Here is a 22,666-nt window from a genome sequence, read left to right as displayed (position 1 = left end):
TACGTCAGCCAACTACAAGATGTGGTACAGGGAGAAAGCAGGAGCCAGACAGAGTCCTTGTATGCTATGTGGAGGACTTAAATCACCCTGTGTGTACAAGGAAGCCACTGAGTATGTTACACCAAGCAGGAGATGTGGCGAGATGTGTTCTGTCAGAAGAGAGAAGGACATATTGGCAAGGGATGTCCAGCCTTCCTCCCCAGAGTGGTGGTGGTTGGAGTAGAGCAAGTCATGGTGACAAGTAGAGGACTCAGAAGAGATATGGGGTAGGTGACAGGGCTATCCAACTGTCATCCATCCCTCATTCTTCCCACAACACATCTGTCTTCCTGCTTTGTCATGCAGGTGACATTGCAGTGAGAGAAGAGAGACAGTACAGAAGTAAAGAGATAGCCATTGGCTGTGCAAACACTGAGGGAGAGAGGCAAACAAGTAGAAGAGAGGGTGGAGGACGGCTGCTCTGAAGAACTGACACTTGAGTTGAGAGTCAAAGAAAAAGTTCAAGTGATCTGATAAGCCAAGGAGACCGGCAGAAGCACAATTACCCCAGCTGGGCACTGGGTTACAGGGCTGCCAATCATGTGGGGTGGAGTGAGGTGTGTGATGTGACCTCGGATGGGATTCTGAGCACAGAGCAATGGTTGCTTGCTGGCAGGAGGGAAATCCCTCTTTTGGTGAGAGAGTGTGGACACCCACACGGCTGCAGGGACTCTCGTGGGTTCTCCTCTCACCTCTCAAAACACACTGATGGCTCATGTTTGTAATCCTAGCTATTCAGGAGACAGAGATCAAGAGGATGCCAGTTCGAGGCAAATAATTCATGAGACCCTATCTCAAAAGAACCCTTCACAAAACAGGGCTGGAGGAGTGGCTCAAGTGGTACAGCACCTGTCTAGGAAGCATGAGGCTCTGAGTTCAAATCCCAGTACTGCCAAAATGAACAAACAAACAAACAAAGCACAGCCCAGTAGAAACACCTGTTGAAGGGCACAGGAGGACTATCAGAGATTTGAGAAAAAAGATGTGACCAAGGGGAAGCCAAATACCGTGAGTTAATAATAAAAAAACCAACCCAGCCAGGTGTGGTGGTACATTCTTATAATCCCACTGCTTGGGAGGCTTGGGCAGGAGGATCAAGAGTTCAGGGCTAGCCTGGGTTCCATAGTGAGAGTCTCTAGCTGAAAAACAAAACAGAAAACAACAGCAACAGATCCCCTCACCAAAATGTCCTTAGCATGGATCACACTTTTTTTTTTTTTGATTAATTTCTTCCTTGGACTGCCAAATTTCTATCCAAAGGGAAAATTCTTCAGCCATGTTTGATGTGAACAATGCTGCCTAGATGAATTCTAGGAAATTCTAGATGAAATTCCAATAGAAATGTCAAAAGCTAACTGTAGACTGTACATTCTTCAAGAATGGAGCAGCGTCCTCATAATTATGCAAAAGAGCACTCACCTTATTAGGGAAGCTTATGAGGTCCCTTAACATAAGAACAGAATCAATCAGCTCCTCCTGAACAGTAGAAACAAGCAAAAAAAGAGAGAGGAAAGTTATCTTTTTGGTTTAGTTACAGCTTACCTATATGGAAATAGAGCAGATTTTTTTGTTTCTATTTATGGCATTACCTGAAGGCCAGTTTCTTTCCTAGCAAGACCACGACCTTGGTCTAAGTTTTCCTTCTAGTTCAGCATCTGTCCTCCTGTGTGCCCCTGGCCAGCCTCACTAGACCCCAGTAAGAAACTGACATGTGCCAGGTGCCTGTAATCCCAGCTACTCAGGAGGCAGAGATCAGGAAGATTGAGGTTCAAAGCCTGCCCAGGCAAACAGTTGGTGAGACATTATCTCAAAAAACCCATCACAAAAAAGGGCTGATGGGGTGGCTCAAGTGATAGAGTGCCTGCCTAGAAATCAAGAGTCCCCAAGTTCAAATCCCAGTGCTGCCAAAAACAAACAAAAAAAACAAGAAACCCTGACCATTTGGGAAGATACAATAAGAAAGTTCAGTGAGAATGATGCAGGGAAGGAAAATCATTAGTTCAAATGCAATGTCTTGTAATGAAACGAGGTATGTTCTTTGTAGGTGTGGATGGTCTCTGGTGACAATTATAAGTCAGAGTTGTGCCGATGCTTTGAACAGGATAGTAACTGTTATGGTGGACATATGAAACCCCACAGGCTCACGTGTTCAGTGCTGCCCAGCTGGTAGAGCCAATCATTAAGAAGTGATTGGAGCATGAGGGCACTACTACCTTTATCAATGGATTAATCCACTGAGGAATTCATACCATGATGGCACTACTTTGGGAGGTGATGGAAGCTTCTTTCTTCTTCTTCTTCTCCTTCTCTTCCTACCTCCTTCTCCCCCCTCCTCCCTCTTCCTTCTCCCTCCCCTTCCTCCTCCTTCCTCCTCCTACTTCTTTCTTCTTCTTCTTTTCTTTTTCCTTCTCCTTCTAGTGATGCTAGAGTTTGAACTCAGGGCCCTTGTGCTTGCTAATCAGATGTTATTTTTGTAAAAGGACCTCACATTTTTGCTCAGGCCAGTCTAGACCACAATCCTCCTACTTACTACACTTTCCACATAGCTGGGATGACAGGTGTGTGTCACCACGCCCAGCTTTTTTTGTTTCGATGGGGTCTTGCTAGTTTTTTGGCCTTGAATCACGATCCTCTTGATCTCTGCCTCCCATGAAGCTGGGATTACAGGGTGAGCCACCAGGCCCAGCTGCTATATGATTCTTTCTCAAGAAGTTGCGCACGATCTTGACTTTAACTCTCTAGAGTGTTGTTAACAGATAAAATCAGACAGCATCTACATAATTTTTACTTAGAGAAATGTCAATGGAATTATCTGTAATGATGACTGACTTTCTCTTTCAGAAACCAGCAACATTACTTGTGAAACGTATCAGTAGCCAAGAGTTTGTGGCCACTATGGGAACCAAGCTGGCTGCCCACCCACTCGCCTTTCTGAGTGGTGTTTTGTAAGCACGACCACTTGCTTGGAGCCAACCAGTCATAGGCCATGCTAGTTAACACAGTTTTCCACACAATGACCCCACCCTGCTCTGAGCCATACCCGATCTACAAGAATGAAGTTGCACACTGAAGAAATGAGTGCATCCTGTATTTGTGTCCATTGGCCACATGAAGCACTTCTGTTCTCCTTAGCCAAACGCCTCAGGATCCTAGTGATCATGGCTACATAGTTCCTGATTTCTGTGTGACTCCCCATCAGCTGGAGGGTAGACAGGTTTTTCAGGCTGGAATTATACCTGCAGGAAACACAAGAGTCATCATGATTGTTTGAACATGATGACATTCCAAGGGTGGAATGGAATCTGTTCTTCTTGTGTGGGTGACAGAAAAAAGACAATGGCACAAAGGAGACTTGGCCCATGTAGAGGAAAGTCTAAAAAGATACAGTAAGGCATCATACCAAAATCTTATCAAAACCCCTTTGATCAGAAATGAAAAGGCGTGAGCAGTTGCTATAGCTACACCATATCTAATAAAGCCATGTGGTCCAGAGCTAGACAAAGATGCCAGAAGGGGTACAGCTGGCTGAATTTCCACAATATCCTAATAATTAAGAGTTGGTGGTTAGTGTCCAGACATACAGTAGGACAGACAGGCGCACTCTACTTGTTGTTTGATGTAAAGCCTCAATTTCATGTCAGATCTCAATAATTGGGCATTATTTCCTTATATTAAGAAGGCCAAGTTTATGACTTATGATCTAAATAACTGACAATTATTTTCTTGTTTTAAGAAGGCCTACCCCCAATTGCACTTGGAAAGGCAAAATGATGTCCTGGAAAGAACCCTGTGTATTCAGTCAAGGCCGATTATAGCCTTTGCCCTACAATGTCTTTACTGTATGACCTCAAGAACATCATTGAGCTGAATAAATGAGCCTCAGTGCCCAAATGTGTAAAACAGAAATTTCAATTCATTGAAAAAAATGTTCTCACTGAAGTACCGGTGATTAATCATACACTTTTTAATGAGTGAGTAATACAGACCAAGACCAGAGGAAGTCTGGCTAAAGAGAAAAACACACCAACAAATCTGAGTAGAAACACCACAGGCAGCAAAATGAGGGGAAGTAATTCTGTGAAATTAGTTTCCCTGAGTCAATAAACACAAAAGTAAACAACCAACCAAACAAAAATCATGACAGTATGCCCAGGAGGGGCAAATGGGCCAATACCCAGAATGGCTGGAATATATTATCTAAACATCCAGTTTTCATGAAAATTTCTGAGACCTCCAAAGAAACTCAAAGTGTGACCCAAAAATAAACAGAAAATAGAAATTGATCTTGAGAGCAGAGGACACAAATTTGGACTTAGCAAATACTTAAAAGCAGCTGTTCTAAATATGTTCCAAAAAACTAAAGAAACCCATATTTTTAACCATGAAAAAAAAAAGGCATAAGAGGTGGGGCACCAGTGGCTCACACCTATAATCCTAGCTACTTGGGAAGCTGAGATCTGGAGGATCATGGTTCAATTAGTTCAAGAGACCCTATCTTGAAAATACCCAACACAAAAAATGGCTGGAGGAGTGGCTCAAGTGGTAGAGTGTCTGCCTAGCAAGTGTGAAGCCCTGAGTTCAAATTCCAGTACTGCCAAAAAAAAAAAAAAAACCTAGAAAGACATCCCAAGTTCATGAACTAGAAGACTTAGTATTGTTAAAATAGCCACATTACTGAATGGATCTACAGATTTAACAAAATCCACATGAAAATCCAGCTGGCTTTTGCTTTGTTTGGCTTTATATATCTCCTTCAGCAGGTGTCGAGAGCCCCAGCACACAGTCCTGGAAAGGGCAGTCTAAGCTGGAACAAGGGGAGGTGGGCCAGCATCAGCCACTGGGCCGGGTGTGCTCTGTCTTGGTTCTGCAAAAACTCACATGCTGATTCTAAAAACTATATGGAATTTTGAGGAGTCTAGAAAACCAATCCTGTACAAGAACAAAGTTAGTGGTTTCAAGGCTTCTCAGTTTGAAAATACATTACAAAATTACAGTAAAGACGGATGACATGGTCCTTGTTAAGAAGAGATATCTAGATTAATGGAATAGAATTGAGAATCTAGAAGTAAACCCTTAAGCATTTATGGTTCATTCATTTTCAACAGAGTCAAAGACAACTTGTTGGGGAAAAAAATAGTCTTTTCAACAAATGGTGCTGGGTGCAGTTTGCTCATACCTGAAATCCTAGCTACTCAGGAGACAGAAATCAGGAGAACTGAGGTTTGAAGCAAGCCAGGGCAAACAGTTCATGAGACCCCATCTTGGAAAAACCCCATACACAAAATAAAGGGTTACTAAAAAGCAAGGAATCACACACTTTTACTGGCTAAACTAAAAAATACCTCCATCAAATTGTTTTTTTTTTTTTTTGCCATGCACTGGTGGCTCACACCTATCATCCTAGCTACTTGGGAGGCTGAGATTAGGAGGATCATGGCTCAAAGCTAGCCTGGGCAAAAGAGTTCAGAAGACCCCATCTGAACCAATAGCTGGGCCTGGTAGCACTCACCTGTCATCCCGGTGATGATGGGAAGCTTATAATAGGAGGATTACAGTCCAGGTAAGTCTGGGCAAAAAATGAGAGCCTCTACCCAAAATAATCAGAGCAAAAAGGCTAGGGGCCTTGGTTCATGCAGGAGAGTGTCTGGCAAGCATGCAGTCCTGAGTTCAAATCCCAGTACCACAAAAAAAACCCACAAAATAACAACAGCAAAAAAATTTTGTGGGCTCTGAAGCACGTTCATAAATGCTAGCTAGTGCAAGCCAGTTGGCTGTGGTGTTAGAGCCCTTGCTTCTTTTGCCCAGCCTGGGAAGATGAGTTCCTGCCTTTCTTTGAGTCCACCCCATTGCCGTTCCCTGCTCTAGGATGTCTGTGTGGTCTTGTGTTACTCACAGGTCCTCACCGGAGCAGTCATCCCCATGGTAACGAGGCATCACAGTCACTGCTACAGCACACGGCTGTGCCTTGGAGCCTTCTCCATCTGTGATCTCCGTAGAAACCATGACTGTGAGAGAACGTGACAGAGGAGGGTCAGTCTGGACATACAGCTGCGGAGATGTTTCATCACACACTGACAGCATTCCAACAGCATTGCGACGGGCAGACCCAGTCCTCTCAAAGCTGGGAACGACAGGCTGTGACTAGAATCTCTGCTGGACAGAACTGGAGGCTTGGATGATGGTGGGGGTGACTATGGGGATTCCAAAATAAGGCAAGGCGTAAGAGCAAAACTTCTGACTCTCCACCCCCAAAATGGGATCTGAGCACCACGCAGATCAGACAGTGAGGCAGGTGTCACACAGGGTCAATAGGCAGAAGCCACCACATGTACTGAGTGAGGCATTCACTCACTTGACCCAGCATGGGGAAGCCTGTGGTAACACAGGTCACAGTCCTCCAGCATGTCCCCCATCCACTAACCACGAGAGGAGTACTGAAAGGGGGAACACCATGGCCACAGAGAACTCAGACAGCAAAATACAGACTCTGCAATGACCACCAAGAGTTGGAGTATGGCTGGTGAAGTGGCTGAAGTGGTAAGAGTCTAGTAGGTGTGATGCTCTGAGTTCAAACCCCAGTATCGACAAAAACAACAAACAAAAAAGAGTTGGAACTGGGCACTGGTGGCTTACTCCTGTAATCCTAGCTACTCAGGGGGCAAGATCAGGAAGATCATGGTTTGAAGCCTGCCCCAGACAAATAGTTCCTGAGATCCTATCTCAAAAAAACCCTTCACAAAAAAGGACTGGTAGAGTGGCTCAAGGTGTAGACCTGGAGTTCAAGCCCAGAGACAACAAAGAAACAAAAAAGAGTTGGGGTAATATTTTAACCAGTTCTGTATGCAGATTTAGCAGGTCTAGGAAAAAGGTGAGAAAGAATTCTAACCGAGGGGACATTTGTATGAACATATAGGGACATGGCAGGAAATGGCTGTTGTGGGAACCTAGGAATTCCTTCATGTAACAAAGGCCTAGGGGTGTGGTCAGGAGACCAGCAGATGAACTTCTAGCATGTGTAATAATAGTTAAATGGTGAAGGCCATGGGCACAGTTGTGTTTGCCACAAAAAGATCAGCACACACATGCACCCTGGGTGTCTTCATAACATCCTCAAGCTGAAACCCAAGGCTAAGGGTTGGGGGCTTAATTTGGAGGCCAGTGCAGCTCATGAAATGGCCCCCGGACACATGCATCCAATCACTGAGAGACTTGCCTACAGGCAAATTCTGGGTTCCGCGTTTTCCCCAAGATGCTGACTCACTAGACAACGTGTGGGCCCCTAGAAGCTCCAATTCCAGTAAGTACCCCCACTGCAGTCGGTCCAATGACTCAAGACAGAGACTAGCCGGGCGCTGGTGGCTCACACCTGTAATCCTAGCTCCTCAGGAGGCAGAGATCAGGAGGATCACAGTTCGAAGCCAGCCAGGAAAATAGTTCTCAAGACCCTATCTCGAAAAAACCCTTCACAAAAAAGGGCTGGTGGAGTGGCTCAAGGTGTAGACCCTGAGTTCAAACCCCAGTACTGCAAAAACAAAAAACAAAAACAAAAACCAACCAACCAAACAAAAGAAATAAAAGAGGGAGACTAGAAGAGGAGATGGTTTCAGGCATGACTATTTAATGTGACACAAGGAGTCTGTGTCATATTCATTTATGCAAATGATAGGACAATATAAGGTGTGCATTAAATAGCTACTATGGTGCATTTATTTTGCATATATTTATCCCTCCTATAAATCTTGAACTCAGATATTTGAAGAGATTAAATATAATAATAGTGACAGTTATAAGCAAATAACATAATCGAGAAGGATTTTAGTGACATTAACTGGAAAGGTAACTAAGATTTGGTTCTACAAATTTATGTCAAGAAATCCTTTCTTCCAACATGGAGCCAAGGCTCTTCCATCTGGACATCTGCCCAGCTCTGTAGTCTGTGACTGGTCACCAAGGTCCCTCATGTGACTTGGGGACATGCCAGGTCTTAATATAACTGGTGCCCTAAGAAGGACACTTATCAAGGTTGGGCTTTTCCACTTTAAGGCACGACCTTGTTCTGACCCAGCTTTTAGGATGGGTCCCTTGTTTCATGTCCACTGCTAAGAAGAAGGGTGAGCATGTTTAAGAGAAAAAATTTCCCAAAGACAGAGGGTGAATGCTAAGGGAGGGGGTGGGGGCAGGGGGGAGAAATGAACCAAGCCTTGTATGCACATATGAATAATAAAAGAAAAAAGAAAAAGAGGGTGAATGCAATTTTAATATTTAAGGATTGATGGGAGCAGGCCCAAGAAAACCATCTTCATCTATTTAGTCCACATCTATTGTGCTAGTTAGTCTTGTTGCTTGACTTCAAGAAATCTCAAGTTGGCTGGGCGTCAGTAGCTCACGCCTGTAACCCTAGCTACTTGGGAGGCAGAGATCAGGAAGATCAAGGTCCGAAGCCATCCCTGTGCGAGACCTTATCTTAAAAACACTTAACACAAAACCAAAAAAGGGTTGGTGGAGTGGCTCAAGTGATAAAGCTACTGCTTAGCAAGTGTGAGGCCCTGAGTTCAAATCCAAGTATTGCCAGTAATGATAATAATAATAATAATAATAACTAAAGCTTAGATGGGTATAAAAGATTGTTGTGACAACCAAAGCTCACCAAGCACCCTGCTCAGGAAGGTTTTGCTCAATTTGACTTGAATTTAGAAAAAAAAAACCTCATTTCTAGTTGGAGGTGACAGGAAGAAAGTATTTTAGCTGGGCTAGAAGGAGAGGTGAGATTTTAGTACATCAGGTGGATGAACTTTGGGCTGAAATAATCTTACCATCCAAAATCAAAGAAACTTCTAGATGGGTGACTCTCAATCTTGTCTGAATATCAGAATCATCCAGAATTTATAAATAAAACAACAAAGTCACCAATGGGGACTCTAATTTTCACCAGACTGGGCTGTGCATTACCAGATGCTGTGTTAAATGGTCACATCCTCTTGTGCTCAGGTGAGACCAGGTGAGGTCAGTTCCTGAGAGCTCCTTTAGAACTGGACGGGACCTCAGGGATACGGGTTGGAGAGGAAAGTTCTTGACACATCGGATTCATTTTGTTTGGGGATTGCTAACACTTTGATTTGGAATGTCCTCTCAAAGATCCATGTGTTAAGTAAAAGCTTAGCCCCCACCTTGGCACTACTGGGAGGTGGTGGAACCTTTAAGAGGTGAGGCTTAATGGGAAGTTTTCCTGTCACTGGGGGCGTGGCTATGGAGACCCTGGCTCCTCCTCTTCATCTCTTTCCACCTGCCCATGAGGTAAGTGGACCTCCTCCACCACACCCTGCTGCTACAGACCCCAACCAACAGGGCCAATCAGTTATGGACTGAAATCTCCAAAACTGTAAACCAAAAGAACCTTTCTTCTTTTTAAGTTGATTTTTTTTTTCCCCTGAGGTACTGGGGTTTGAACTCAGGGCCTACACCTTGAGCCACTCCACCAGCACTTTTTTGTGATGGGTTTTTTTTGAGATAGGGTCTTACGAATTATTTGCCTGAGCTGGCTTCGAACTGTGATCCTCCTGATCTCTGCCTCCTGAATACCTAGGATTACAGTCATGAGTCATGGCCTCTAAGTTGATTTATGTCAAGTATTTGGTATGATAATGGAAAACTGACTAATACAGAGATTACAATTTGCTAACTCAATGATCGTTCACCCCACATTTTCTCTTGGATGGGGAGGAACCAAGAGTAGGGAAGACTTGGTTTGATCTATGATACAATATATTTCATTAGTGAATAAGGAATATCTTGGTCTTAAATATTGAACTCATATATAAAGTAATTCTTTGGTGTCTTGTCACCTACATTATATTTCAGTTAAAATTTAAGATATAAAAAAATCCATTTACTAATGAAATTCCAAATGTGCTTACTTTACCTTTCAGAGTAAAAGAACAACTTAAATTAAAAACCATTAAACGTATCAGGGTGACTAAATAATTTTAGGTCTTAAACAAATTAAACTCATTAGTTTCAACAATTTTTAGCCTTTAGAAACCAGGACAAAAGGCTTGCAGAGTGAATATACCTTGCTAATGACCCCAGTTCACATGGTGACTTACCTCTGTAATTATCCACAGGCTCACCAGCTGGCAATGCAAAATAGTAGTGGGTATCTCTCCCGTGATACAGGGTGCGTTTGGAGGCGTTTCCTATCTGGTAACTAAATTCATAATGAAAATCCTATAATACAATCCATGGGGAGCACAAAGAAAAACAGGATAGTTGAGCATACTGTGAACGGTGTCACTGGTAAACATCCACCCACCTGCTGCTTTCACTGCACCTGAGGACATCTTTTGCAGCCAGGAACAGGGCAAATAAATTAATAACGAAGAACTGTCTCTGGCTCCCCTGTCCTTTCTACCTGCCCAATGGGGTCTGCTAGCTTTCCTTGCCCTGGAGCCTCCCAGCAGTCACGAATCAGACTGTCACCCCCTCAGACACACCCCAAGGGTGAAGGGGACCCTGCTGTACTCAGCTTCCCACTGCACAGCTTGATGCGGACACTTGGGAAAGGGAGGTGGGGCCACCCTGTCTGTGTTAGAAACAGAGGTCGTCAGTTGGAAATAGGCCCAGAGGGATGGCCAGGGTTTGGTCCCTCCTGAGGACAAGGGCAGGCTTCTGAAAAGGAACAACATGGGCAAGATAGAAGGACAGGGACTGGCAGTGTCCACAGAGAGGATGAGAAAACTGTGCCAGGATTCTAACGTCACAGCTCCTGCCCTACCCACCACCTGACCTCAGGAGGAAGTCCCTCTATATCCAACTTCTACTCTAATCCCCACAAGATCCTATACATAAAACCAGAGCGGCTTTCTCAGGGCCCATATTAGGAGGGTGAGGTCAAGTCCAGGTTAGAGGCGTGCCTGGTGTGGGATTAGGATCCTCATGCGGTCACCACCGCCTGCGTACGTGTGCAGCGTGAGCAGATACCCCTGCTGCGACCGAACGTGGGGCCCTCAGTGCCCTGCGAGGGGTCCTGCTCTCCTTCTGAACCAGACCACTCTGCACCCTTCTCACTAGCAGGTGAAAGTTCCTAATCACACCCAAGCTACTCTCTGACATCCAAATGCAGGCCAAGGCCTTCCCAGCTGGGGACAATGAGGCGTCACACTCCTTGGCTTACTGTTCAGGGAGCACTTGCTACAGACAAGGGGTTGTCACATACTGGTTGCCCTGACATGCAGAAGACACTGAAGATGGTGTGTGCCTCGAGGCCATGGTGAGGCTGCACCTGACAAGTCACATCCTGGGGAGCTCGGTTGACAGTCAGGTAGAGCTGCGCTTTGCCTAGTAAGCCATGCCTTGAAGCTAAGAGAGACAAGATGGAGATTTTAGCTAGGAGGGAGAGCTATGGCAGAGGATTCAGGGGTTTTTTGTTTTTTGTGTGTTTTTTTTGGTAGGACTGGGGTTTGAACTCAGGGCTTCATGTTTGCAAAGTAGGCGCTCTACTTCTTCTCCACATCTCCAGTCCATTTTGCCCTGGTTATTTTGGAAATGGGGTCTTGCAAACTATTTGCCTGAACTGGCCTTGAACAATGATCCTCCCAATCTCAACCTCCCAAGTAGTCAGGATTACAGGCGTGAGCCACTGGCACCCAGCCAGAATTCACTTTTTCTAACACAACATCCCAGCAGAGGCTCCCCAAGTGAGATCTCTAGACCAGCAGGATCAGCAGCTTCTGTGAGCTGGTTAGAGGCAACTTCTTGGACCTCACCCCAGACCTGCAGACTCAGAACAAATACCCGGGAGTCTGTTTCAGCACCCAGAGGGGGGATCTGTGAGCACTGGAGGCTGGGAACACTAGGCTCTGGTAAATAAAGGAGAAGGAGCAGACCAGTCTCCTACACAGGAGCCAGACAACACCCCCGACACCAAAATCTTAGGAGAGAGGACACTGACAGACGTGTCCCCAGGTGCACCCAACCTCCTTCCTTATTCCCTCAGACACACACACACACACACACACACAGAGGAACAGCTGAGTTGAATTTATAACTCTGATAAAATTTTATGTCTTGTTTCATTAATTGTATTACTACCATGAGTATTTCCCAGGTTACTCTACGGAGTCCGAAGTCCCTGTCGTACACAGTGGAATGAGATCCCACTGCTATGTACACCCCAGTGTACATAGCTATCACTCCCCAATGATTTCTGTTTCCTGCTATTATTAATCGCCCTAGAATGATTTGTCTCCTATGTAACATTTTTTTAACTTGTAATACATTTTTTTCTTGGGATGAACTATAGGATGGGTGTTTACGTACTGGGTTGTTCAAAGTCTGTGAAAATGATCATGATTCATCCCAGCAGGAGCTATTCACAGAGTGTCTGATTCATGCCAGGAGCTGGTTAGACACTGTTCACGTGGTATGCTTTTCTACCTCACACCAACCATGCAAAAACAGATCTTTCAACACAGCAGAATCCAAGAGGAAGCACTGACTAATTCTGCCTGGCCAACCAGGGAAATCTTCACAAAACAAGGTACAATTTAAGCAATCAGTCCTGGGATTCAAGTCATATGCTGGTAGGAAGGAACAAAGGGACAAGGATTGGGTGTTTCAGCCCAAACCACCATAGGGAAAGACACTTACACAGTGGTCTGTGTGATGGGAAGAGCAGGATGGGGGCAAGCTGAGCAGGATGCCTTGAGCCCAAGCTCATCTCTCTTTGGGTGGCCAAGGACACTGAACAGGACCTGGGGGCCATGGAAGGCTCTCAGGGATCTGATGTACCAATAACAAACATCCAAAAGAATGACTTCTAGTTTGTCACTTGGACAAGTTTCAGAGGCAAGAGAAAGAGGCCCAGCTAAAAGGCAAAGGTATTTGTTGAAATAAAAGCAAGTGTCACCCATTGTCTGGCCCAAGCAGGTGCTCAGGGCTTAGTGTCTAAGTGTGGCTGTGCACAAGGCAGGTGAAGGCTCCCAGCAATAATGAGGACTCAGGAGATCCTGGGGGTAACCCAGAGCCCTGTCTACCAAGTTTCAGAAGAAATTAAACCTCATGTTTATTCCCTGAGGGAGGTACCCACAAACACAGGATGAACGATTGGAAATGCATGTTGGGTTGGTTGTTTTTGTTTCTAGGCAGGGTCTTACTATGCAGACCAGGCTGACCTTGAACTCACAATCCTCTATTCAGCCTTCTGAGTACTGAGATTCTAGACATGCACCACCATGCCTGGCTTATGGTTGGTTTTAATGAATGTAAAATGTGGACATTGAAGCAAATCTTTCTGTGAATATAAATTGTTCAATCCTTTGTTTTTGTTCAATGAAGAGAAACATCTAGAAGTTACCCAAAAGGATAATCAAAGATTGCATCATGGAAATGAAAGAAAGGTAAGGGGAGGCAGGGTAAGCGTGTGACTCACACTGACCACATAGAACAATGACACCTGGTTGGAAGTTCAATACTCAGAGATTCCTGACAGATTTGCAGGGAAGAAATCGACTTATTGAGTTGCTGCCACAAATAAAATACACATGTAATTTAAAAAGGCAACTGTTCAGCCTTTACCCTGTTCTATGCACACAACTGATTCCACAGGATAAAGTCACAGAAACGCGACCACCTTCTGCAGCTCCCCTTAGCAGAAGGCAAGAGTGAGAAGGGAGGTGGTAGCAGGAGAGAAGGGGACAGTCAGGACTCAGGAGAAAGTCTAAGGAAGTGAGAAGTAATGATCTCTTCCAAGAAAAAATATGAATTTGACCAAAACCCTTAGGGTTTCCCCATACCAAACTCGGTTGGCCAAAGGACATACCCACAGACGCTTGTAGGACATATGTCTCTCCACTGCTCAGTGAGTACGGCTTTATTGTCACAGCTGGTCCTGTGATACCTATAGAAAAGGAGGTAGCCACATGGACATGGTGGTCATTAGGCTGTGTGCGGGCAGGAAGACAGAGTCCTGGAGCAAGGCAAAATATTTCCCAATTATATGGCCAATTGTTCTTTGGAAACACCAGGAGTGGGTTGGTTACCAGCCTTCTCTGAAGAGTTGAAATCACACCTCTGAGCTTCCTCACCCATCAGAAGTTGTCCTGAGGGTAGACTGGTCATCCTGGGCTCAGGACTCAGAAATGCCACCAATTTACACACACACACACACACACACACACACACACACACACACACACATATGAAGTGTGATTAAGGTATTCCAAAGCAATTTTTAAGCCTTTGTTGAATACAGGTTATGAAAACTGCTGACCCAGTGACTGGATTACTTCCTCAGCAGGGGGGAGGCTGGCCCCACACTGCTTACCCTGAATGCAAGATAGGTGACATACACAGCCATTACCATTTTGAAACAACACTTCCTGAAATGTTACAAGCAAAGAGCAAGGAAGAAATCACGTAAAAACAGTGTGAAATGCAGGAGTTGCCCTAGAGGCATCCAAGGGTATCTAATCACAGTGACATAACAAAGTGGTGAGAGCCAAACTCAACTCGTCATGGGCAGCTGTTTTGATTCACTTTTGTCAGCATCTCAGCTGCCCTGTGGAGGTACCGGGTAGACACGCAGCCCCTTGCTGGTCTGCAGGGGCCCCTGAGGCAGCAGAAGCTAGCTCCACCCTGGGTGGAGGAGTTGTGGGTTGTGGTCCATAGAGCAACAAATCCAAGTAGAAAAAGTGGGATGAATCCAAATACTTATCCATTAAAATGGAAGCTTCAGAAGAAATGGATACCCCAAAATCCTTTGGACTAGCCATGGATTTCCACATAGAGATGTTCATACCCGATGATGTGTAACCTTGGAAAACAGTTGGGTTGATCTGGGCCTTGGGCCAGTCGGTCATGAGAGTTGGTGCTGATCTGCTTGGAGTGAGGAAAGGACCCAGCAGGTTATCTCCGTCATGGGGGCTCTCCTCAGCACTCATGCTCGGCTCTGATCCTGGGAGGCTGCTGCTGCTTCCTAAAAGGAAAGCCAAATAAATCCCTGGGTGATAAAGAAGAAAGTTAGGATCTTTCTAAAGCATGAAGGGTCAATGTGGTAATAACTTCTTTTATGACTGCTGGGTACCACACATCTGAAGCAATGACTTCAGCAGCTTATCATATTCGAGATGTACTTTGTTATCATATTATCAGCCATCCAGTTCTGTGCTCCTTCCTTCCTTCATTTATTCTACAGATATTTATTATGGTCTATTACATCCATATTTGAGAACCAGAGACAGTTGTGAACCAAATCAACAGAGTCCTTCTAGCTTGGAGTTTCATAAATGAGGGAGTTAGAAAAATAACAAGAAAACAAATAATGCCAAGTTGGGTAAGATAAATGATGAAGAGAAAAAAAGGAGGGTAGATTGCCAGGTGACACACACTTATGCAGGGGCAGAAATCAGGAGGCTTGTGGTTTGAAGCCAACCCATAAAATAGTTCATGAAAATAGTTCATGAGACCCTATCTCAGGAAAAACCATCACAAAATAGGCCTGGCAGAGTGGCTTAAGTGGTAGAGTACCTGCCTAGCAAGTATGAAGCTCTGAGTTCAAACTCCCAGTACCACCAAAAAAGAGAGACAGACAGACCAACAAGAGAAATAAAGCAGGATTTGCAGAGAAAGCAAGCATGGGGAGTGGAAGACAGCTCAAATGTGAGGGGTGGTGGGGCGAGCCTCTGTCTATCAGGGACCACAGAGTGGACTGGATGAGCTCTGTGAAGATCTGGAGGAAGGGGCCACTCCCCCAGGCTGAGCACAAACAAAATGCATGAGGACGGCCCTGTGTGGGGGAACCATGTGGCCTTTGTCCCGAGTGTGGTGGGAAGCCAGTGGAGGGACTGGTTGGAGGTATCAGTCTGCTTTGTAGTGGAATAGACTTTGGGCAGCAGGAACAAGGGACAGGCAGGGAGACCCAAGGCTGCTACACAGTGTGGGGAGGAAGGACGGCTAGACGGTGCAAGGGTAAGAAGACCAAGTTAAGGGTTCAGACAATGATCATTGAAACAAGATGTAAGACATACAAAACCAGAAAAATACCAGACTAGAATGCCTCCTACGAGAAAGAGGAATGTTATGAAAACAAGATGTAAGACATACAAAACCAGATAAATACCAGACTAGAATGCCTCCTATGAGAAAGAGGAATGTTATGAAAGCAATAAAACAACCTATCTTTTCTTTATCCATTCAAAATACTGAAGCATTAACCATGAATGTAAACATGGGCCCTAAACAGACCTATACATGCATTGTAAATCTTTAAATTGTTTGCATATTATGATGTCTTGATATTAAAACAACAAGAACAACAATAGAAAACACTTTTCTGGTTAAGCCCTCTAAATTCTTTTTTCTTTTGGCAGCACCGGGGTTTGAACTCAGGGCCTCACACTTGCTGAGCAGGCACTCTTACCACTTGAGCCCCTCCACCAGCCCTTTTTTGTGATGGATTTTTTTTGACATAGGGTCTCTCGAACTCTGCCCAGGACTGTCTTTGAGCTGCGATTCTCCTGATCTCTGCTTCCTGAGTGGCTAGGATTATAGGTGTGAGCCATTTGGTGCCCGGCAAGCCCTCTAAATTCTTACAGATAGCCAGGGCCCAGCCAAAAGCATACCTTTGATATGCCAACTACCATATTCAGAGCTAGGGTCTCTATCCTAGCTGCATGCCCTGGGAGGTGACATTCCTTTGCTGTCATCCAGGGTCAGGTGCCAGGGACCACTCTGTACCCCAGAGCACCGAAATGATTTATACTAGCAGATCCTAAACTTCCTGTTATCTGTCTTGCCATTCATTCCCTCAGAAACCCCAGTGAAGGTCAGGCCTCATTCCGCCCTCCCACTCTTCCCATCTCCCCCACGCTTTCACCTTCCCACCCCCCACCCCTCCTGGCTTCTGTTTCTTGACCACTCTGATGCTTCCATGTGGCTCTGAGTCACCACTCAGCAGCACCTCTGTCTCTATGACCTGGGAGTCCTGAGTCTGTCCTCTGCCTCCTCCTGTGGCTGCCTGGACTGAGCATCTCACACAGAGCACCAAATACCATGACACACAGTAACAAAAACCACTGGGAGGCTGAAGGAGCTGTGAAGTTAGGGGCAGGTGAAAAAGACCGTCAAAGAAAACATATCCACCCATCCATCTTGTCACCCCAAACAAATCTATCAGCATCCATCTACCTTTTCAGCTGACACATACACAACATTTCCCATTCGTTCAACAGATAAACCTTTCTCTGACCATCGCTCATCATGCAACTGTTCCTCTGATATAAATCATTCATCTGTTCACATGACACATACACAGATCATCTTCTGATCATCCACTTGTTCAACAATGGACTTACTGAGACCATTCTGAGCATACAAGTAAGAGTGAGCCATGGAAGCATTCCTTAAATGGACAGACACACAGATATGATTAGGCCAGGTGCCACCTGCTTCAAACAGGTAGGAGTGAGTACACTGGTTGGCAGGGCTCATTACATGACTAAAGGGGATTTCAGAGAGAGACCTGGAGCAGAAAGGACGAAGCTTGGCAAGAACACTGAGAAACAGGCGTTGGGCAGATGACCCCCACTACAAGGCCCAGAAGAGCTGGACTGCCCTCTCGGGGGCCTGAGACCACCGTGGGGGTGTGGGAACTCTGAGTAGGAAATGTGTAGAAACCAGTGAGCCACCATAACATTAAGTCTGAGCCACGCTGTCACCCTTTGACTTGTGGGAGTTCCAAGTGGCCTGGAAGGTGTGCAGGGTAGATGGCATGCAGCAGGCTTGGTCCCAGGGCTCCACACAGAGGGAACAATTCCAGGAGCACTCACCTGGCTGTCTTCCTCTAGATGGCAGTGCTTCTTGGATGTCACTGTAAAAGGCTTCAAAATCTATACAAGAGGACAAAATAATATTTCATTTTAAGCCTCAATTAGTTCGTGCAGGATATGAATCCAGACCTCACCATAGCCGGTGTGATTTTAAATCTAACCCACCAGATTCACTCCTTTCTTTGCAACCCTGGTGCCCAGATATGAGGGACAGCATACAGAGATGGTGGCACTTACCATCCAGGGTAGGGAAGGAGCTGGGTCGGGGCCAGGTTCCCTCAGAGGGACTTGTCCTTGGAGAGTCCAGGAACCCTAGCTCTGGGCCTGGTGTCCCATCCTCAGAAGGCTCCCCTGAGAACACAGTGCCACTGGCAGCAGGAATGTGGTGGTCACCCACCATGGATTCCGTGACTGAAAAGGCTGGCCAACCCAGAGAGGAGAGTGAAGACCTCTGTGAGAACTGTGTGAGTGTTTCATCAGCATGTGCGGTGGCGTTTGGCTCCATGACCAGTGAATTCGACTCTGGTGACTTCAAAATGGTCCCAAGTGCTATGGCACCCAGCAATCCCACAGCACTACAAAAGGGAACTTAAACACACAGGGCAGTGTTAAGATTCTGGTACCAATTCAAAACAGGTGTTTTTATTTTTATATGCATTTGTTTTTGCCTATTTATTATTATCATATTGTTGTACTGGGGGTCCACTGTGACATTTACAAAAGTCATTGTGATATTTCACAGTTGAATTCACTCCCTCCATCATTCTCCTTTATCCCCTCCCCCATTCCTGGAATAGTTTCAACAGGTCTCATTTTTCCATTTTCATACATGAGTGCATAATATTCCACCATATTCATCTTCCCGCCTCTTTCTTTATATTCTCCCCCTTTCCATTGGTACCAACCCCCAGACGGGACCTAGTTTATCTTCCCACTCTCCGTTTTTTTTAAAAAAAGCCATTTTTATTAGTTTTAGATATCTATAGAGGGAGTTTCCTTATGACATTTCTATGTATATATGTATTATTACCCGAATTGGTTCATTCCCTCCATTTTTCTCCTTTCTACCTTAATCCCCTTCTTATGGTGATTTCAACAGGTTTGAAAATTCTGTATTCATTCTTGTACAGGAAGTACATCAACCATATTCACCTTCTTAACTTCCTTCTTTTGTCCTCCCTCTCTCATATGTGACCTCCCCTTAGTGTGACCTGTTTTTCATAATATTGCTATATTTGTATTAGGTCTATATTCCACATATGAGAGAAAACATGCAACCTTTGGTTTTCTGAACCTGGCTAACTTCACTTAAGATGATGTCTTCCAATTGCAAATATTTACCTGCAATAAAACGTTTATTTTTAAAAGTATAAGGCTGTATGAGCATGTCTAATTTAAACAAATCTGAAATTAACCACCTAAACAGATCTATAACGTGTAATGAAATTGAAGCAGCAATAAAGAGCCTTCCCTAAAAAAGAAAAGTCCAGAACCTGACGGATTCTCAGCTGAATTCTACCAGACCTTTGAAGAAGAACTGATACCAACCCTTCTTAAACCTTTCCACAAAATAGAAAGGGAAGGAACACTACCCAACTCATTTCATGAAGCCAGTATTACACTCATCCCCAAACTGGACAAGGACACATCCAAAAAGGAGAACTAAAATTGGAAACTGTAGGCTTAAGAGATAGGGGCCACCGGTGTGGTTTTCACCTAGTGGTCAACACCTCGTACAAGCATATGGAAGTGGGAAAAGGATTTACAACTCTTCCCCTGGAATTTGCTCTCACCAGGCTCCATATAGAAGTGAGTGGGGTCCTGTCAGATCCTCTGTACCCCAGCACAGGTGACTCCTGTGTATTCTAGAATTTGAGGCATACTTATTCCCTTGCCTCACAGCAAAGATCTAGTACAATTTTAAAGTTATTGTTGGAATTTATGAGAAAGATCAACAGCAAAGCAACAACTAAAGCAAAAGGCCATGAAAATGACCTCTCTTCTCACTGCGGGCTTTGACTGTGGAGGAGGAAGTTTCTTTGAGATACATCCTCCTTGGGTAATCACTGCGTGTGTTTGCACTAGCATGTCCTCTAATCTCTGCAGCTTGGGCTTTGACTCAGAAAAATCTCGATTTACCTGAAAGAATTTGAGAATGCCTCTCCTGCAGAGAAGGCCAAAATTACACAGTGTCCCCTTACACACTGAAGTCAGCTATACTCAGGGCTCTACTATGAAAGCTTTGTATGTTCCTATTGAATGGGTTTTTAAAAAATGGCAGGTGGCCAGCAGTAGGACCTCGGTGGCCAGCCCAGAGACAAAGCCCCTCTGTTTGCCACCAGAGCCACCTCCCTGAGAGCATGCACCACTACAGAGAACTCAGTCTTAATGCTGAATCACACCTAAGTGTCACACAGCACACATGGGCCAGCACTGTTACTTTATTTTAGCTCTAATACCACTCTGTGAAGTAGTAGGAGAGAGGGCTGAAAGTGGCACAATGGTTTACTGTATAAGAACCTTCTTCTTATTACTTTTTTTTTTAGCCTATAAAAACCCAGTTCCTCTTGGATGCCATTCTGGGAGCACTTATTCTGGGGAACTAGAATTCCTGTCCTTTCCCCGGGTCACCATTCTCCTTTGGGTTTAGATAAACTCCTTGTTCTCGTGCTTGGTGTGTGGTATGACAACATATAGGTCCCATCTTTCACCGGAGAAGATAGAACCTTAGGGACACCAGATGGCAGTGTGGGCTGAGGACCAGAGGTAGGGCTCCCCAGGCAGATGAGGAGGGGCTGCACAGAAAACAGACACAGTCTCCCCCGCTCCGCCCTCACGACACAGATCCCTTCTGCCATCTACAAAGATGGGATTTCTCCCCACCTGGAAGCAAGCATGCAAGAGATTCTGCAGCGACACCACCAGGGGTCCGCTAACCCAAACTAGCTACCTGGAGGTAGCATCACATCGCACACGCTGAGGGCTGGTCCCCAAGATGGTCCCCACTTCAGACGTCAATCACAAGCCCCAAGTGGTTTTACCTGTTCTTCTGACTGATGGGCCATAAATCGGGGTTCCTGCAACCCCCTCCTCAGGTTCAGTTAATTTGTTCTAGAAGCTCATAGAACTCAAGGAGACTCTCACAGAGAAGAGCTGCTCTGCGCTCTCTGGGGCGCCTGCCCCCCTCCAGGAACCTCTAATGTGCTCAGCTGCCTGGAAGCGTTAGATACCCTGTCCTTTGTGGGTTTTATGGAAGCTTGATTGATTAGATCATCAGTATTGGTGATCTGCTGGGACTAGAAGTCCCAACTCAATCCTGCCCTGGCTTTTTCCAGACCAAATTGCATCCTAAAGCCACCTAGGGGCTGCCAGCCATCAATCAGCTCATTCACATACAAAAGGACACCATCACTTTGAAGATTCCAAGGTAGGCCTCAGGGCGGAGTGGGTGGTAAGGGAGGGGGTGGGGGCAGGGGGGAGAAATGACCCAAGCCTTGTATGCACATATGAATAAATAAAAAAAAAAAGTGTATACTAAATGGTTTCACAGGGACATGGCCCTCTGAATGGTTGAGTCATACGGTCCTTGTCAAAACCCTAGTGTGGCTGTGAACGAATAAAATTGCCTAAGTGAGTGCTGGGCTCGACCACGAGGATGAGGAGTGGAATTTGGTACTTCTTCCCTTCTGCTGTTCTCACCAGTGCAACTGGAGGTTGGAAGCCAGAGGCAGTGGGGAGGCAGAGCCATCAACAGTGTAGATCGGACCCACTGGGTCAGCCCAAACCTTAGCAATGCTGGAATAACTCTGAGCTTTTTCCTCCCTCAGCAAAATAAAGCAAGCCATCATTTTCACCTTCTATCCTATGCTTTTCTGTTGCGTTGACTAAGAAAAGCTCCCAGGAGTAAGAGAGACCCGGGGTTTCTCCACAGCCTTCACACGTAGATAGGAGAGAAAGTTCTTCATTCCAGTTGACACGGATGTCTTTAAAGTTGATCCAGGAGATGTGGACCAACCTGGAATACACAATGCAGCTTGGTATCTTAGGAAAACAGTGTCAGGCTCTTTGGCAGTATTCATTTGAGTTGGGCCTGTTTGACTTGTTCATTTTGGCTCTGTATTGTGTGAATGGACTGGTGATACCACTGCCTCTGAGTGCCTGGGACAGAGCACAGACTATTCAAGGCCACCACGTGAACACACCAAACACAACAGGCAAGCACACTACTCAGCTCAGAAAGACAATATGACATCTTCAAGGTCACTCAGTGCTGGGCCTGCATCTTGGCCAACCTCTAGAAACAGAGGGGCAGCACCTGAGATCTCTCTTCACACCTTCTCACCTCAGACGTGCTTCTTCTGCTGTAAACCTGCCCTCACCTGAACGCTTCTAAGCCATCTACCTTTGCCACTGCCAGCCGCCTCGGCTTTGCCTCTTTCCTGGGCAAGGCCAAGGGACAAGGGCTATCCCCCCACAAACACCACACCTCACATACAGCTTCATAGCCCCCGCACAGCTCCATACCCTACACCCTTCTCTAGACCCCACATAACAGCTCAACACCCCACATACGGAGTCTCATACCCCACACGTGGCTCCAAACCCCACACACAGCTCCATACCCTACACACAGCTCCAGACCCCACACAGCCTCATACCCCATGCACAGCTTCATACCCCACATATAGCCTTACACCCTATACACGGCTCCACACTCCTCACACAGCCACATACCCCACACATGGCCCCACACCTCTCACACAGCTCCATACACCTTACACATGGCCCCACACCTCCTCCATGTC

General features: G+C 45.5%; 1 protein-coding gene across 1 annotated transcript in view; it reads right to left on the bottom strand.

Annotated features, from left to right (window-relative positions):
• The window catches only part of Pkd1l1 (polycystin 1 like 1, transient receptor potential channel interacting), a 130,872-nt gene that overhangs the window by 62,685 nt on the left and 45,521 nt on the right, over positions 1-22,666 (bottom strand). Inside the window, exons 14-23 of the mRNA XM_074058154.1 lie at positions 21,653-21,876; positions 18,099-18,281; positions 17,862-17,921; positions 14,834-15,010; positions 13,856-13,933; positions 11,252-11,394; positions 10,143-10,263; positions 5,933-6,044; positions 3,080-3,275; positions 1,459-1,515 (exon numbers count right to left, since the gene is read on the bottom strand). Coding sequence (XP_073914255.1) covers positions 1,459-1,515; positions 3,080-3,275; positions 5,933-6,044; positions 10,143-10,263; positions 11,252-11,394; positions 13,856-13,933; positions 14,834-15,010; positions 17,862-17,921; positions 18,099-18,281; positions 21,653-21,876 — 1,351 coding nt within the window. The remainder of the gene's footprint in view (positions 1-1,458; positions 1,516-3,079; positions 3,276-5,932; positions 6,045-10,142; positions 10,264-11,251; positions 11,395-13,855; positions 13,934-14,833; positions 15,011-17,861; positions 17,922-18,098; positions 18,282-21,652; positions 21,877-22,666) is intronic.

Source organism: Castor canadensis, chromosome 2 (assembly GCF_047511655.1).
Source record: "Castor canadensis chromosome 2, mCasCan1.hap1v2, whole genome shotgun sequence".
In the NCBI taxonomy this organism is placed as follows: Eukaryota; Metazoa; Chordata; class Mammalia; order Rodentia; family Castoridae; genus Castor; species Castor canadensis.
The sequence above is the reverse complement of the archived record's forward strand: the minus strand, read 5'-3'. Positions and strand labels throughout refer to the sequence as shown.